Source organism: Colletotrichum jinshuiense, chromosome 1 (assembly GCF_051148585.1).
Source record: "Colletotrichum jinshuiense chromosome 1, complete sequence".
NCBI classification, from domain to species: domain Eukaryota; kingdom Fungi; phylum Ascomycota; class Sordariomycetes; order Glomerellales; family Glomerellaceae; genus Colletotrichum; species Colletotrichum jinshuiense.
This window is the reverse complement of record NC_139302.1, coordinates 1097092-1114887: the sequence shown is the minus strand read 5'-3', so window position 1 is coordinate 1114887 and position 17796 is coordinate 1097092. Positions and strand designations below refer to the sequence as shown.

At 49.9% G+C, this 17796-nt stretch overlaps 5 protein-coding genes across 5 annotated transcripts; 2 read left to right on the top strand and 3 right to left on the bottom strand.

Annotated features, from left to right (window-relative positions):
• Nucleotides 1-2210: 2210 nt before the first annotated feature.
• Nucleotides 2211-3725, top strand: EsH8_I_000300 (uncharacterized protein; the record flags this gene model as incomplete). The annotated part of the gene is made up of 2 exons (XM_083267713.1): nucleotides 2211-2920; nucleotides 2978-3725. 2 exons carry the CDS (start codon nucleotides 2211-2213, stop codon nucleotides 3723-3725), a joined length of 1458 nt encoding a protein of 485 aa, XP_083118151.1.
• A 1082-nt stretch (nucleotides 3726-4807) lies between these two features.
• Nucleotides 4808-6609, bottom strand: EsH8_I_000299 (major facilitator superfamily domain-containing protein; the record flags this gene model as incomplete). The annotated part of the gene is made up of 5 exons (XM_083267712.1): nucleotides 4808-5062; nucleotides 5129-5701; nucleotides 5757-5818; nucleotides 5887-6281; nucleotides 6338-6609. The coding sequence occupies 5 exons, from the start codon at nucleotides 6607-6609 to the stop codon at nucleotides 4808-4810; spliced, it is 1557 nt and encodes a 518-aa protein (XP_083118150.1).
• A 1428-nt stretch (nucleotides 6610-8037) lies between these two features.
• On the bottom strand, nucleotides 8038-9822 carry EsH8_I_000298 (uncharacterized protein; the record flags this gene model as incomplete). The annotated part of the gene is made up of 1 exon (XM_083267711.1): nucleotides 8038-9822. One exon carries the CDS (start codon nucleotides 9820-9822, stop codon nucleotides 8038-8040), a length of 1785 nt encoding a protein of 594 aa, XP_083118149.1.
• A 2492-nt stretch (nucleotides 9823-12314) lies between these two features.
• Nucleotides 12315-13145, bottom strand: EsH8_I_000297 (germin family protein; the record flags this gene model as incomplete). Its single annotated transcript, XM_083267710.1, has 1 exon — nucleotides 12315-13145. The coding sequence occupies one exon, from the start codon at nucleotides 13143-13145 to the stop codon at nucleotides 12315-12317; it is 831 nt and encodes a 276-aa protein (XP_083118148.1).
• Nucleotides 13146-16396: 3251 nt separating this feature from the next.
• Nucleotides 16397-17482, top strand: EsH8_I_000296 (S-adenosyl-L-methionine-dependent methyltransferase; the record flags this gene model as incomplete). Its single annotated transcript, XM_083267709.1, has 6 exons — nucleotides 16397-16496; nucleotides 16544-16581; nucleotides 16650-16687; nucleotides 16747-16884; nucleotides 16940-17359; nucleotides 17437-17482. 6 exons carry the CDS (start codon nucleotides 16397-16399, stop codon nucleotides 17480-17482), a joined length of 780 nt encoding a protein of 259 aa, XP_083118147.1.
• Between the last annotated feature and the right edge of the window lie 314 nt (nucleotides 17483-17796).

Below are 17796 nucleotides of genomic sequence, written 5' to 3'. Positions count from 1 at the left end.
CCTTTCACGCGGGGGATTATAAAGTATATTTAATAGGTTTAGGAATGGTCATTAGTTGAAACTGTTGCCGATTTATCAGAATTTCCTTTGAGAAGTTGATGGAGGGCCACAGTGTCTCTAGTGAAGTCGGCGAAGAGGATATCCTAATAGTGACGTTATGAGAAGTCAGGGGAGTTAGGTGAGCCTTATCTGTCCCATCGAGTGCTGGTGAGCCTCTTAGGGACTAGCTAAGTCTTTATTGTGACCAACTAAACGTCTCAAATCTGATGTAATTATGTTTTCTGTGCATTTTGACTATGTGTCAGGCTCAGATATAAGCCAAAGTACCACACATGCAAGTGTGGAGATCTTCACTTTTGTGTCTTCATGGTACAGCGGAATATCTCCGACACTATGATATAGGTACGAATAATTATATAAGTTACAAAGCGTACCCCTCCCCTGCTGGCACTTTGGCCTTCCTTAGCTGGGTTTCAAAGTCTTCCTGCGTAGTAGGTCCATTTTGTGTGTTTTGTGTTCCACAGTGCCAGTACAGCGAATGGTGGCTGATAGTTCTGGGATGCCCTTATGATCTAAAAACCTCTGTCGTGTCCTCCCTCTTGCAGAAGCTCCACTGCTATAATTATGCCCACCTGTGTCACTGCTGGTGTAAATTTGAGAAGTATATCGATATCCTGGACTCAATCTTCTGCAATCGGTGTTGTCTATGATCATAGAAACTGTTTAAAGCACATTCATTCCCGGTTACGTATGTGAGAGGAATACACGAGGTAGTAGCTCATATTGCTCAGATGCGGCGACTATATGCATTTGATTAGACTTAGAGACAAGAGGGCCTTCAAACAATCAAATCGTGATATTATTCCACCACTGAAGCCTCGTCTGTCTACCTCTCTCGATCACGAGAGCTGTGTGTAGTTTGGACCGAGGCTTTCCAGCATCATTTAAATCGGCCGTGGTCGTCATGCTAAGGTGCCGAGATCCGGGTGCGCTAACATGATTGCAGGGCATTATTGCAAACAAGCTTTGGAGAAAGCCAGTGGCGTTGCCACATTCTAGACTTGGGCGGTGTTTCACAATCAAGGCGTGCATTTAGGCGTCGGTCCGCCGTTCTTTGTTTTCCAGATACTTGCTTGTAGTCCAGCGTAGCGCCTCATAACAGCCTGGACTTTCTGACTGAGGACGCGGTCTTTTTTTGATGGCTAAAATAGTCGCTTTCAGCCGCGCCGAATGACTCAAGAAATCCCAACCGACGACTTAGTCGCCCCTTAGGGGCTGGACAGGCTCCTCGTAGTCCATCATGGCGGCACACTAAAGCAACAAGTTGTTGCAGATAGCCAGACATCTTGCCCATGCGGTAAGAAGCATGCAAATATTCAACCGCAGTATTTATTGCTGCGGCACTTCCCAATATCAGTGCTCCGGAGGCTTCTGTTAAACTTGAGAGAGCGACTTGCTACTACGAGCACAGTGGGCGCTGAAGCAGAAAAATTGACTGGGTCGACCCTTGTCCGGCTGCTGCCCTCGGAGGCTGACCAGCCTGCCACAAATCGCAAAGAACAACGCACTGTCAGTTCCTGGAGAGTGACGGTCGGGCTGGGAACGCTTATCGCATTTCTGGTGTTCGCGGTGAACGTGGGAGCTCTCGTATGGATTCGAAATAGGTTCATAATTTCTAATGGCGTAGCTACTGTTTTTGAAGGTAAGTAGCAGCTAATGCGTCATAATCATGGCATATTTATGAACCCTGTTTACGGCAGGCTCTTGTAAGACGAGCAAGACAGCCACCTTGTGGCCTGACCTCGCCATCAACATTCTATCATCGTTACTTCTGGGGGCCAGCAATAACTGCGCTCAACTGCTGTCTTCGCCTACGAGACACGATATCGATAAAGCGCACGCAAAAGGAAAATGGCTTGATATCGGTGTACCCAGCGTGAGGAACCTCGGACACATTTCGGGCTGGCGTGTGCTTCTATGGGCCCTTGTCTTTCTGAGTTCTATCCCGCTACATCTCGTGTATGTTGAGGACAACAAAGGGCTCCTTGATTGTTTCAATACGGGCTGATGCTTTCTACAGGTACAATTCTGTCGTATTCTCGACCCTTTCTTCTGTTGACTACCAATCTGCACTCGTAACAAAAGACTTTGTTGAGGGTGGCTGGTGGAACCAGAGCAGAATCATCAGTGTATCTTACCCTGCTCCCAACATGCGCCAGTTGGAACAGATGCAGGCTTCCGCAGTGTCGGGGAATCTCACACGTCTTGACAACGCAGAGTGTATTCAAGCATACGGCCATTCTGCGTTCCAGTCGACCTGGAAGAATGTACTGCTTGTAACATCGGCCATCAAGAATGACACGTTGATCGACTTCTGGAATCACGGTGCGACAGACAAAGAGACGTCCGAAAATTGGCTATGTGGCTTGGACAAATATGACACTACCTGCGACATTAACAAGCTGGCCAAAAACCCTGCGGAGTGGACAATATCAATATGTCAGGCAGAAATTGCGAGTAATGAAGATGGCTCGTATCGACAGTGTGACAAGTTTGATGCGCCAATCCTCTACTGCCTGGCCGAACTTTTCCCTCAGCACTGTACAGTACGAGTCAGTCTGAAGCTGCTGACCGTTGTCATCATTTTCAACGCCATCAAGGTCGGCTGTCTCCTCGCCACAGCTCTCTCTCGCAATTTCAACCCTTTGGGGACGGTCGGTGATGCGATTAGCTCGTTTCTTGAGCATCCAGACGACAAAACAGCCAACCTAGGGCCAATATCCATGGCTGTTGTCAAGACAGAGGCCTGGAGAAAGAAGTTTGTCGCCGGCGGCCCAGGCACCTCGTGCTCGATCAAGCGCAAGCCTCGTCGCTGGGCAAGGGCTGTTAGTATTCGCCGGTGGCTGCTGTGCATCACCTTGTGAGTGGGATCGTACCGGGCATTTTGTATCTGCCTGCTAATCATGGAGAAATATAGATGCTTGCTGGTATGGGTAGGGGGACTAATACTTTATATGATGGCGAGCAGCTCTGCCGGAACCTCAATGTCATTTTCGGAAGGCTTCGACGGCAGTCCTGCAGACATGGTTACGGCTACTCTCAGCTCGTCGCTTATCTACAACGTTCTTCTCGCAAATACCCCTCAAATCATCATCAGCTTCGTATATCTCTTCTATAACAATGTTTTCACCTGCATGGTCTTCGGGCATGAATACGCACGCTTCGCCTCCTTCCGGAAACCTCTGCGAGTCAGTCGGCCATATGGACAACAACGAACCACGTTATGGCTCCAACTGCCCTACCGCTACATTGTCCCAATTATGGTCACCATGGCATTTCTGCACTGGGCAGTCTCGCGGAGCATCTACCTTGTCCAGCTGACGGTATTTGACAACAACGGCATTGAGCTGCCCAACTCGGCCGTTGACGGTTGTGGATACTCTCCTCCCGCTATTGCCCTGGCCCTCTGCTTGGGAGGAGTATTGATTCTAATGCTGATTGGGTTCTCTTTACGTCGACTGGATCCTGGAATTCCAATTGCTGGATCCTGTTCTTTGGCTATAAGTGCCGCAGCTCATACCGGTAGCTATGAGGCTGATGCTGCGGCCCATCCTCTGCAATATGGCGTCATAACACAAGCCGGAGTCGACGAACTTGGCCGTCGACGGGTGGGTTTCTCCAGTACTCCGGTGGAACCATTGGTTCGTGATGAAGCCTACATTTAGCCTCAGGAGACTTGTTTCCCTTCTGTCTGGTTCGAAATAGTCAAATGCCAGCGCAATTGAACTATGTATGGCCCTACCAAGTCTTGAGTTGATGCGGAAGCTGGCGGGGACGGGTAAGAAAACGAGTGGGAGTGGCACCGTTGAGAAGCACGACAGGTAGATAGACCTTGCTATCAGGTTGCTATCTCTCTTTTGTTTTTGGTTTCTCTACAATTCAGACTTGTTACAAGAGCAGACCTAAGTATATTCATCAACCCAAAGCATGGAATCATCATTTCATATGGGGTAGCAGATAGTTTCTCCTCACAGCTACCTAATTATTAATATTTCCCCTGGGTCATTGGAGATCTAAACATGAGATTAGTGAGGAGTGGACTAATAAGTAAGCTATAGATCATTTGGGACGTTGTTCTTCTCAACCAGGTCGAAAGTAAATGGGCCTAATGTTGAATCTCAGGAGTTGAGTTTTCAAGGCCTATGTCCTGAGCATTGCTAATAGCATCTGTGGCGATCACGGTTGCAGCGGAGCAGCTGTTGGAATGTGTGGTTGACTATAGAAAGTCTAGATACAATAGATCGGTGGGCATATATACCCCTGGTAAGTGGATGCAACGCGAAGTCGGCCCCGGCGAAGTCGGCTCGCGACAGCATCAAATACGGCGATCCTCCTCCACAAGCTTCTATGATAAAGCAAACAACAAAAACCACTGCAGCCTGTTCCATTCGCATAGACAACCAGCCTATTACAGAGACTTTACAGATACGAACACACATATACACAACCTCAATCGAGTTGCCTAGGCTCTTTGCAGCAGGAATAAGGAGAAGTGCCCACTCTGGCTACCCTATTATATTACCGTGTCTCTTATGCTCACTAAATAACCCCCCACAACTTTATCAAAAAGAATTGTAATAGGGATGGTTTGGTGGATTTTCTATCCACCTCGCTAGCTGCGGCGTATATGTTGAAATGTCAGTCTGGTCATCAAATGAGCTTTGTGAGAGACAACGTGCCGAGGAGCCAGCAAAATGTTAGCATAAAAATTCACTATCAGATATCTGATCGTAACACTTACGTGCCATCAAAACTTAACATTGAATAGGGTTTTCCGACGGATACGCTCTCCATACTTTAAAAAGATGATGGGTACTGGTATCAAAGCAACGGCTATGAAGGCCAGCACAGAGCCTCCCCAACCCAAACCTAGCGCCTCGAACATTGGACCGCCCGCGAGCGGTAACAGCGCACCGCCCATGGAGCGTAAGACAATGCTGGCAGCCACGGCAGAGGCAGCATACGCGCCAAAGGCGTCGATAAGATATACCGTGCTACCGTTCTATATACTCCTGGGTTAGTGAATTATCCATGTGGTCGGACGGGGATGAGCGACTCTGGAACGTACAGAAGCAAAGGTTATGCCAATACTCAAGACACCTGAGCCAATGATAGGAAGGATCCAATGCTGGTGGGAGTCGGCGGTCCATCCAATCCAGAATAGTCCGATGGGAATGATGCAGGATGCAAGCACAAGCAGCGGTAGCCGATATTCAGGTTTCGGCTCTCCGCCCGACTTGTTCATGTATAGTGCCAATCTATCAGCAATCAATCCCGAAATCGCCGTGGAGATCAATGATCCTATGCCTAGTCCAAGAAATGTAAGGCCGACCAGGCCAGTCGAAAAGCCATATACTTCTTCATACAAGGGTGGTAGAGCGGTAAAGATAAGGTAGAAGTAGCCGTAAAACATGAACATAAGGACAGACATAAGAAGTATTACTGGCGAACAGCCCAGCATCTTTGTTGGTCGAATAATAGCCGTCTTTAGGGTGTCCAGTGCCGAGCCTCCTTCGTCTAGGGCGGAGCGAAGATGCTGATTACCAGTCTCCTTGCGAAGCCTTCTGGCTTTGCGGTCGAGAATGGTGTAAGCATAGGTTTCGCGCATGAAAAGCAGGGAAAGTATGAAGATGACGCCAGCCTGCAATGACACATTAGGAGCTAGAGTCGACAAGTTCCGAACAACGGATACCTACCACTATTGTTACGAGCCAGAATGACCACCTCCAGCCTTTTGCCTGTATGAGATAACCCCCACCTACGAGAGTAGACTCTTGTCAGAAGTGGATATCTGGGGTAGTGTTTGCAAGATCTAGTCACACATACCAATGGGTCCAATAACTGGGCCTATGAGGGGACCCACAGTCCACCATGCCGTGACTTTACCGCGTCTCTCGTAAGGGATGACATCGGCGATAGTCCCAGCACTCAGGGCCAAAGGGCAACTGCCAGCCAGACCAGCAAACAAGCGCAAGACTATCAGGGCGGAGAGACTGGGTGCCAGAGCGCATGCGGCGCTGAAGAGAGCAAAGACGCCGTTGCAGACGTGGTAGACGGGCGAGCGTCCGTATATTTCGGAAAGCGGTGCAATGAACAGTGGCCCTATGCCGTACCCAATGACAAAAACCGAGAGAGTGAAGGAGCCTAGTATCGAACTCGTGGACTCGAAGTCATCTAGAACTTGCGGGATACCGGGCGCGAAAACGGACGACGACAGAGCACTGAGCATGTCAGTTCTGGTGAAATGCCAGACGAGAGAGACCAACATCAGACTAACCTGAGGAATGTAAGGGCAGAAACAATCGATATGATCACAGTTACTCTGCCTCGTCCCCAATTCCTGGGGTTCTCAGCATCGTCTGGTCCATCCCAGTCGACAATATTGGGATTTTGACTGTCGCTCGCCTCCACCTGGGCTTCGCATGCTGGCCTCTCCTTTTCCTTCGGTTTGACTTCACAGTTGGTTAGATATGAGTCATCGTTCATATGCTTGATCGTTTGGGAATCGGATGTATTTGGTAAAGGGTCATGTTTGAGTTTGGCTTCCATCACGTCGTTGGTGCTCGGGTTTGTAGGCGGGAATGCGGTGAAAGAGTATTGTGGAAGACGTCGGGACTGCTGCGAACCATCGCGAGGAACAACAGAGCAACGCAAATGAACGTCAAGGAGAAAAGAAATGTCCAAGAATATTTAGAGGTAACAGCTGACAAAGGGGGGAAAGGAGGGGGGTCTGCAGTTCAATTTTCTGTTGACAGGGAGATATTGTACCCACTAAAAGGTTGGCAGCCAACTGGTCCAGCAACGCTGCCATCCCACGTCATCGTAGTATTGCAGACAGGACATTCCCGTAGGCTGGGACTGATAAATCCCGAGAGGCTCGCTTTACCTTCCCAAAATGGTGAAAAGCTCGGTAGCTTGGCGACAAGGGTTTGGCTTGATCGCCTTACATCCCGCAAACTTGGACTAAATAATTTGTGTGTGGAGTGGCTATCAGCTTACGCGGAAGGTACAATTACTCGTAGATCTTTTCAAAAGCTCCGTTTAGTACATCAACATTAGGGGATAAATGGTTGGTTAGGGTGATTTGAGACCAGGCCGACGAAGTTATCTTGTGTGTGCTTATGTTTTTGTCAGATGTGCGCCATGGCGGGCCCCGATACAGGGTTTGCACACAGGCTTGCAGCGGCATGCAGTCCTGTATGCAGTGTTTGGAAACGCACATCTTAGGCATCCGCCGTGGTACACTCACTCTGCTCATTGGATTACGCGGCAGAGGCACAACATGACTGTACAGGCGTGATCATTCACCGTGTCCTTGAGAACAGTGACAACAATCAACTCGTTCAGGTAACTTGGACCAACGATATATTCCAGCTTCGACGAGGGAGTTGGGACCTGAACTCTCCCAGCGCTGCTGCCAAATGCTCATCCTCGAGAAAGAACAGTCTTGACACCCGGAGAGATTGATAAGCTGGAGGTCTGGATTTAACCTACGAAGATTCAGTTTGATGCTGGAAAGCAGTTGGTACTAAAGATTGCCGGTATGGATAATACGACCCTTCAAGAATTTGAGTCCCTCGAAGATGCGCCGAAGAAAGCACCGACTCAAGTTTTTGCATCTTAGGGGATCATGAGAGAAATTAGCAAGTGATATGTCAGAAAAGTTAATGATATATGCAGATTTACTTGATAAATCCCGCTATTGATTCAGCTTGCTCTATATGATGGACCAAGACATTTGTTTACTGTTTCAGGAGGGGGCCTTGCAAAATGTATTGGGACGTGTGTAGCGTATGGCAATGTAACCAGAGGGCCGTCGGTTCAGGGATTTCCCAACTTAGTGATAACAAGTTCTTCAATTTACAAATAAGCACATATGGACTTTTCTAACCGTTAAATTTCATATAAATTAGTGAGACATCAGCAAAATAGTAAAGATGTCTATGCGATTTCGAGGCCGTGAAACGTGGTCTGGTTTTACTTCCACAGTGGTGGCCCATTCTCTCTCAACATCTTTCTGATGTTCTTTGTTGTCATGTCAGCTAGCGGATGAAGTGGCGAGTCCTCAGCGTTGTCGACCTTGACGCTGAAATTACCGCCATGGGCCGCCGCCGACTGTCCTGGAAGAACAGGCAGATGCGTGTGCGGATCGTAGATGGCACCCCTGGGCACAACCTTCGTCTGGACTGTTGCCTGCCCCTCTTTGAATGTTGTCTCTGGCGGCCCCCGTGTGATCATATTCATTCCAAGTGCCATTGGTGCTGTCCCAGTTGCAATGTCCACGCCTCTAATCAAACGATCTTGGATTCTGAGCGCGGCCTCGGGCTGGTTGAAGGCAGAAAGATGGCCTGCGAAATAGAGTCGTGTAAATGAAAACCCGTCGGCTTGCTTCACCTCGCCCGGGATCTGTCCATCGCTATTGGCTGATAAGTTCACAAACCCGGCATTGGCCCAGTTTGCAGCACCCACGTTCGCCGCAACGACCTGGGCGCCGATGATGTTGCTGTCGTAGTCGGCGTCGCCGGTGAAGAGGGCGACGCTGACGCCCTGTTGGAGAAGATTCGACATGGACTTGGTAACAAGCGCACCCGTGCGGCTGTCGTCGCCGGTCGAGCTGAATGCGATAGAAGTTTGCACCGACGCCTGAGAAAAGTTGTTCGAGGCCCCGATGGCTGCTTGTATATCGGCTCTGTTGAGGTAGGCGATGAAGCTGGGCGACGGGTATGGTTCCGGCGACAACAGGCGGATGTCGTTTTCAGAGCGGCCCGTGTTGACGTCCCAGAACTCTTCGACTTTCTCAATGCAAAAGGCGTCGGCGTCGGCACAGACCTTGTCAGTCGGGTTGCTGTTGCATGCTGTTTGTCGATCCTGACAGCCGCTGGGTCCGAACATGTTGGTGAAGAGCTGTTGCTGGAGAGTGTTGTTGAACGGCACCACGTCGTATGGATTGCCAGTCACTGAGTAGTTGAAATATGCTCCAAACTGCACGCGGGTATCCATGAATCCATCTTCGATAGAAATGGATTTCAGGGGGATCGGAACCGTCCCGGGTGCCTTGACTTGGTTTTGTTGCGTGATATAGTCGGCAAAGATGGGTGCATAGTGACCGCCGTACGACTGGCCGGTGATGTGCACCCCGTTTGCCGTGTACTGCGGGAAGACGCCCATTACTCCCTGCATCACCTGGTAAAATACCTTCGCGGCTTCAACAGTCGAGTTTGGTGTCAGGGAGATGTCCATGGATGAGTAGGTCCCACACCTTGGGTCTGCCAGTGTGCATTGCTGCGGCACAATCTCGGCGGTCCGGGGGTTTACAGTGCCGTTGACCAAGTCGGTATATGAGAAACCGACGGTTGCTGGCTGGTCGACAAAGAGTAAGTTGGTCATGGTTGACCAGGAATTTGGGTTATCCACCACCTTTCCTCGGGCATCAATGGTGCAAGGGCCGATCTCGAGGAAAAGCCCGTTCATGGAAGACGCCCCTGGCCCTCCATCCAGTCTGACAGTCATTGGTGCTGAAGTCGCATTCTGCCTCGCTTCGAACATCCAAAAGTACATGTGCTGAGTAGGACTCACATCCACATAGCCAGCGAAGCTCTTCACCGCATTGTTAGTCTCGCATATGCCGTTGGGGACTTCCTTAAATCGGACGGTGACTCCTCCAGCCCCCTGAACAGTCTTGAGGTCTGTAGGCTGGGCAACAAATTGCCCAGAGATAACAGATGGAAACAGCGCAGCAACGAAACACACGTAGGCCCACATGATCGTTGAAATGATTTCCTGTCGTTGAGATGAAGGGTCTCCGTGGCAGAAAAGCTGCGATGAAGAGAAATCAACAGCCTGGAAAGATGAACGAACTTGCGTAATGATATAGCCGAAGCTTGGGAGGTGACAGAAATAAACATAATCGGTACATCCTGGTCAATATACAATCAAGCTTTGCAAGGTGCTTGGGTGCTCACACCTGTTTCATAAATGACAAAAAGGCGATTCTCGAGCGCATGCGGGCACGGGGTCTACTGGGTTGGCTGAACAAACTCAGAAACCTTATCCGTGTCAGACGCGTACTTGTCAGAATCCGCTCCAAGCCCCAATGTCCTCCTCCCTCAAGATGCTAGGAAGTGACCATCAAAACGAGATGCCAATCGGCGGAACTTTTCCAGGCGATAACAGTAGCCACCGAAGACGTGGTCTGGTTAAATTGAAATCTTGGTTCTGCTTCTTGGTTCCCGTTGCCGGTTTCCTCATGAAGACCTCTTCCGTTATAATATTCTGACCTGGTAAAATGATTGAGCTTGCTACCTTCAATTATAAGGCGACCCTTTAAATCAGTCCAACTTCACAAATAAATGTTAGTACTTTTATTCGCTGATTATGCCCAATGAATCCAGGATATTCTTCGAGGAGCAATCCGTTGCCATAGTTTTCATATCTGCGTTTCCGTGGTACCAACCTAAGTATTAAAGTGCAGGCGTGTTTTAGCACCCGTTTTAGGTTGTTTCGTGAGAACACGCAGCGGAGCATAATTTTTGTTCTGTAATAGGCACTAAATGAGCGGGCCCTTCTGTGTTGGGAAGCCTAGGCCGCTAACCGCAACGCTCACTGAAGCAGGCCCATTCTTCAACCGATACCGAACGTCCTAAGATTTTCCTGTTGGCCAATCTTTCTTTTTTCTATTTAAAATTTCCGTTTGTGCATTGCTGTCCATCTTCGATAAGTTCATCCTTAGTATAGATAGACTTAGGCCTGGTCACTCTCGGCTGATCATCGATCCACTGCTTCAGGCGATCCGGGCCAGCTCGGGCCAACTGAGGCTGAAGCAGCAACAGATTGGGGCCACAGGTGGAGGGGAAGATTTTTGATATCAAGTTTGAGGCCGTGTTCAACCTGCTTTGCGTGCGATCACAAGTATCGTTCAAGTTTTCAAAGAAGCTTATGTCAACTCAATGCTTTTTCGGGTTTGCGAATGCATGTGCTCTAGATTACCATGACGATGATCACGAGCTTGATCGGTCTCACATGATAGAGAGAGATGACGTTGATTCAGTTTAACAAAGCAGCCCAGATGGTACAACCCATAATAACAGGAGCGCCTCACAACCGGCAATTCCAGGTCTTTCATACATGATGAGTTGATAATAGTCAATGAAATAGAATACATTCAAGTCCTTGATCAGTTTCTGGATATCGCTACAAAAACCAGCCGGTTTGCAAGAGCTATACTACTTTGCGCGGTGGCAATGACAAAAAAACCCGAGAATTAGTCCGTGGGTGGTCTTGGGTTTCTTTCAGAGGGCAGGCTAAGACAATTTTACCTCACATTCAAGCTTGACTTGTCTCTTGAACTGCGTGAACTCTTCAGCCGTCAGAAGAAAATTGGAGTGTTAGGGTTGAAATGAAGGAAATTCAGTATCTCAAGTGCGTCGTCCTATATCCAGTTGGCTAATGGCTTACAACAAGAAGCAGTATTGAGCCGGTTTTGATAAAGCGATGCACAGCCGTACTGTACGGCAGGATTTTACCCGAAGTAGCAGCCCAGCGTTTTGCTGCCTATTGACAAATGGCAAACCCCTCGTTATTTAGGCATCCCGTCACGGCATTATGGTTTCAAGCTCATCCCGATCATTTCCGCCTTTCATACTTCATATGGTTCGTTGGATATATCCGGCACGATACTTTCCATGAGGTACAGTAGGGTGCCAAAAGTTTAAATACACCTCACAATGCGCGACCTTAAACTAAAAACATGATATAAAGAATCATTCCAACTAGATCGCCTTCTTTAGTGTTTCCTTCAGTCATTTGGTGTCTAGCATTCCTTTAGGCGACTTCAGTATCGAGGTGGTATCCGGGTCTACAAACTCATGACCATGTAAGTGAAAATTGAGTGAAGATTCCGTTATTTGTAACAACATATCACGCGTAAGTTTAGGTCAAATTGAAAGAAGCGATGTAAATGGCACGTGCATGGTTGTGTCCCAATGGTAATAATTAATATCGTGTCCTAACGCCAGGTAAATACATACGAATTCAATGCCCATGCGATCTATGCTGTGCTCCGCGCCATGCTCCATGCTATGCCCCATGCTATGCTCCATGCTATGCCCCATGCTATGCTCCATGCTATGCTCCATGCTATGCCCCATGCTATGTTCCACGCTACGTCCTATGTACATGATCCGTTATTTTCATTCTGTCCAAGACATCAATGAAAATCTGTGTCATTCCAGTCATGATCCAAGATCGCTCGCAACTCAGTTTTGCGGGGCGCCAAAGATCTCGTTAAGGTCGCGCTTGGCATTGCGCTTGATGCCGCACTTGTTGAGGCAGGCGTCGATGCCGAGCGCAATGTTGGCGGGGATGTGCTCGCGGAAGCTCTCGAGGTCGGCGCCGTCGATGGACTGCACGCCGCCGAGGGTGGCCGAGACAACGTCCGGGCGCAGGTTGAAGAAGGTCTGGGCGACCTGCTCGACGCCGGGGTCGACGTTGTTGAAGCCGGCGACGAAGACGGCGTCCTCGCAGTCCGGGTTGAACTCCTGGTGGATCGCGCCCTGCGGGAAGACGGACATTTGGTAGGTGTCCATGGTGTTGGCGATAGGGTCGAGGCCGTTCTCGACGATGAAGTTGGTCACCAGGCGGCCCTTGACGACGACGTTGAGCTCGGTGGCGCGGTTGTGGACGTGGGCCGTGTTCATGCCGCAGGGGCCCAGGAAGGCGAGCGTCATGGCAGCGCCGTTGCCGATGAGGGCAGGGAACGTCTTGGACGTGGCCGAGGTGGAGAAGCCGCCCTTGCCGCGGGACTCGGAGCCCTTGGGGGCGCCGGAGTCGTTGAAGTCGAAGACGAAGTCGCCGGGCTGGTTGAGCAGGCGGACACGCTCCTGCTGGGTGGGCGCAGTCATGAGCTTGGTGATTAGCTCCTCGTTGCCGGAGCGGGTGTTGACGGGGACGATGGGAGGGAGGACATCGTCGATGGAGCTGCTGGTCTTGGTGGCGGGTGCCGCCGATGAGGTGTAGCTCGGGCTAGTCGGGGCAGCCAAAGCGGCCACGGTGAAAAGGAGAGACGAAAAAATGGTAGAGGAGTGCATTTTGATTTTGTTGTTTTATTGACAGAAAGGAGAACCCAACCGACAAAGGAAATAAGAGAGAAAAAAGAAAAAGGAAACGGAAAGATAGGAAATCTGTTGGTTTGCTTGTTGATACTGGATTGATTGTGATGAAGTAGGAAGGGGAATCAGAGACAAGACTTGCGCGAGGGTGTTATATACATAAATCATGAAGCTGCAGAGTGCGCAACATTGGTCTATTCCACAAGGCTGCAATCCACGGGCGGATTCTTGCCAAGTCCAATAGTTACCCACTATCAGGGCTGTTGCAACCTCGATTTGTACCAAAGGATTCATCTGCTTATGCGTTTGGAATCTCTCATGTCAGTAGAGGAAATAGCAACGTTCAGACGAGCGAGCTAAGCCATCTCTGCTTTAGAATCCGGGGCAACACCATCCACGATGATTCGGTGCAGCCTGCGGATTTCCTAGGCGTAAGATGGGTGCGGCTACTTAGTCCCAATATGGAGTAGGCTGACGTTGGCTGTGCACAGAATAGGACCAGCCCTATGACAACACCGCCGGAGAAAGTGGGGACGGGCGAGATACTACTCGTCCGCAGCAGTGCCGTCAGCATTTAGTATTGGACAGAGCTGCCAAGAAGGGCTATGAGCTTTGTTCTATTGTTTGTTTCCTGCCTTCCGTTTCCACGTGGTGTGGATCACCAGCCCAGATGTTGTTGCAGGGGTTGTATTCCTTCACAAGCCCAACACCACTTCCGCATGTCCTAATTCTTCAAGTGCGTCTAGAAATAGATTTACCTTATCGCAGCCAAACAAGATACGCTAACTCAATATGCTGAACAAGCAGAAGCTTAGCATCATGGGGTCTCAGGTCGGAGTTCAGTATCAAGAAGAAACATAGGAAATAGTGCATGTGGAATTGTCTGTTGGGATGAATATTGAGGAAGTATCGCCTGGTGATGGTGAACTTTGACCCTGGCCAAGTAGCTGAGCAAACCACGGGACGGGCTAATGAGAGGTATTGCAGCTGTGCCAGACGAGTGCCCCACTCATGCGGTGAAAATAATCGCCAACGTTCACGGTTTAGTCCCCCTTGTCTGGATCCTGGCTAATAGTGCTTACAGGACGCAAGGCTGTATTATTATTATGTTGTTTTGCTGCAAGCAAGCGGCGAGGTAGATTACCAAGCCAAAAGGCTGCGGGAAATGCTATTTTTTAAATCAGTCCAACGTCGATTGCTTGTTAACTTTGGGCTGGTCCCGCGACGCGCCTCGACACCTTCACGCATTATTCTTAATCGCCCTTCCGATGCATGCCGATGTATCATTAGTGTCTATCTTTATCTTGCCAAGCAACGATAGTAAATTCATATCAATCGTTATATATAGTTGAGAAAGACAAATAATCATGGTGATGACACAGCGGGATGATCTGCCTTGAACCATGGCACAATGCCGAGCCATTCCAATTTCTCACTAAAGTCAGCATCACCAACCTCACTTTAGTATAAGTCCATAAATTATATACCATGTTACCACTTCACTGCTGGAAATTTTGCTTCTGACCGCTTTACATGTCTTTTCTTCTGCAAAGACCACAACAATAACGACGACAGCGAGGTTTCCACTCGTATTGTGACGGGCCGGAGCAAAGGAGCGAACTTCATAAAGGCAAAAACCATCGGATTTTAATCGGAAGGGCTTCGGGAGCTGAACATGATACTAGGGGCAGTGAAATGCAAGAAGGATTGCGTTCCGGCGCGTCCGGATGCGCCCAGGAGCGCCTAGATGTTGGGCGGGCCCGGGCGCCGGCCGGGGCGGTGCGCTGCTACGAGCGGCTGCGGACCGGCCCTCGTGTCTCACAATGCGTATCTAACCCCATTCCGACACTTTGGAAATAATTATCCTTGCTCGACGTGCGGACGATCTAGGTGATGCAATCTATAAAAAGGCAACATGAATATTTACAATGGGTCGGATCGCAAGGAATATATTGTGATGGAGGTTTCCCTCTCTCCCGCAAGCCGATTAGAGAGATCGCTCCGAATTCGAAGAGTGTTACGAGAGATGATCAGATTCAGACTCGTTGAGAACAATTTTGGTTCAGTACTCGAGCCTTGGGCATCCGTTGACGAAGAACTTGAACTTCTGCATTGATGGAGGCTGGCACTCTTCAAGTGTGTATTTCAATGCAGTGTTCCCGAAGCAACTTGGGCCAAGGAGTGGATGCTCACCCTGCTGCAACGCAAGAGGGCGGGATTCATCGGGGACCAACAACAGATGTCTGGTGGCTCGAGTTATACAGTTGCTCGATTAGGACGGTTTCCGTCTCCACTCAGACGGAAGCCGGGGTGAATGAAGCGGGATGCTCTCATTGGTTTCCGACGCATCAAACATTAATGGCACTCCGCTGTTGGAGCTCGACGGGCCGCTGATTAGCTCCCGACCCCGGACATATGCGAGGGTTCGAAGACGAACCTAGAAAATGAAACGTTTTTTTCTGCATATTCTGCATGGACGCGCACTTGTCTCGCACCAACAATGGCCCGCCGGGTCTTGGAAGCCGCAGGGTTCGAAGCAATGAGTCGCGAGTACAAAACCCCCCCTTCGCTTTCCGGCTGCGGCTTTTCTTGCCGCTTCCACCTCTTCAATAGTTGCCCCCTGGCATTCATAGCGGTTACACACAACGATCAGTGTTCCCTCTCAACTGCCAGTCGTTCGTGACGGGGAACTATCGACGTGAAGATGGCCAACTCATCAGACAATACACCGGCACCCGTTTCGCCTTCAAGGGCTGAGGCGGCTTCCCCAGCAGGAGAAAGACCCCTCGCGCCCGAAGCCGACCCAGCTGTGATTGAAGCAGACGATGCCCAAAGCGTTTGTGACTCCTAGGCACACTATAGCTGTCGGTTGTTCCTAACCAAACTATTAGCTGAACGACACTGCGTCCAACTTCGAAGATCGGATGTGAGTTGGAATTCCTGGCTCATCGGCATCTGGGATGGTGCTGACGACATAGTTCAACGTACACGGAGTCCTTGTCTTCGAGCGTCGTCGACTATCCTACCGAAAACGGCCGCCGCTACCACGCCTTCAGAGCGGGGGGTAAGGACGGAGACTCCATTGTATCTGTGATTGACGGCTGACGAGAGAGCAGCCTACTACGGGCCGAACGATGAGGTGATTTATGGCTCTGGTGCCCCTGAGCAAGCATGTTGACTGACTGTTTCGTGCCAAACAGAGGGAACAAGACCGTCTTGACTTCAACCACATGTTGATAATGAAGACGATCGGCAGAAAGCTCTATCTGGCTCCAGTCGAGCAAGATAAGGCCCAGCGGATTCTGGACATCGGTACTGGCACTGGCATTTGTACGTTACCTACTTTCGATTTCACGTACGGTTGCTAAGAGACTCAGGGGCCATCGAAATGGGGGAGCTTTTCCCCAACTCAGAGGTATGTACGACCCAATGGGGTTGACAGAAAGCAATGCTTTGTTAAAAGTATGCTAAAATATTAGGAAGATCATCGGAAATGACTTGAGCGCCAATCAACCAATCTGGTAATCAATGACCATGCTCACAACCTTTTCAACAAAGACACAGCGCTAACAACTCCCAGGGTTCCGCCGAACGTCAAGTTCGAGGTTGACGATGTTGAAAGCCCCTGGGTGAACCCTCATAAATTCGACTTCATCTTCTGCCGGTACTTGACTGCTGCCATCGCAGACTGGCCGAAGCTAATGCACAGCGTCTACGAGTACGTCCAAACCGCCGCAAGTGCCGAGCCGGCTCGACGCTGAACATTGACCTAGGAACACGAACCCCGGCGGCTGGGTCGAATTCCAGGACTACGACCTCCTGTACACCTCGGACGACGGCTCACTCGCCGACAAGCACCAGACGTTGAGGTGGGTCAAGCTCTTCATCGACGCCTGCGACAAGATCGGCCGCGACGCCCGCCCGGGACCCAAGCTGGAGAACTGGGTCAAGGAAGCCGGCTTCGTCAACGTCGTCCACCAGCGGTTCAAGATGCCGCTTGGCGCCTGGCCCAAGGATCCGCACTACAAGGATGTCGGCATGTGCAACCTGATCCAGACTTTGGAAGGGTCGGAGGCATTTACCATGCGCGTCTTCTGCGGTGTGCTTGGATGGACGAGAGAAGAGGTACTCGTCCTGCTTGCAGCGGTGCGTGATGAGTTAAAATCAGGCGTGTTCCACGCCCAGTTTCATTTGTGAGTATCGGGCTGTTTTCTTTGTTCGCACTCTTGTTCCCTGCCCCAGAAAACGGCTGACAATTTATGGGAACCAGCCACGTAGTCTACGGTCAGAAGCCAGAGGTCACGGACGAGGAGTAGCGTGAAGCCGTATAGTCGTCGGGTCCCCCGATAGACTCATCAGTGATATTTGAGTTGTTGGGGTCTTATTTTAGTTTAATTTGCTGTCGGTGGAATGAGGCAAGATGTAAACGGTGATTGCAACGAGTTAAATTGAATACATGATCTTTGGGTCATGCTTGAAACCAAGCGCTTAATGATCTTTGCCTGGACCACATTTGATGAACCCAGACCTCGTTGATACACAATGAATATTACAACATCCTCGAACATGTGAACGGTTTAAATCATATTCCGGGCTCGCTCCTTATTCTGCAGGCAGCTTGATGTCTCAC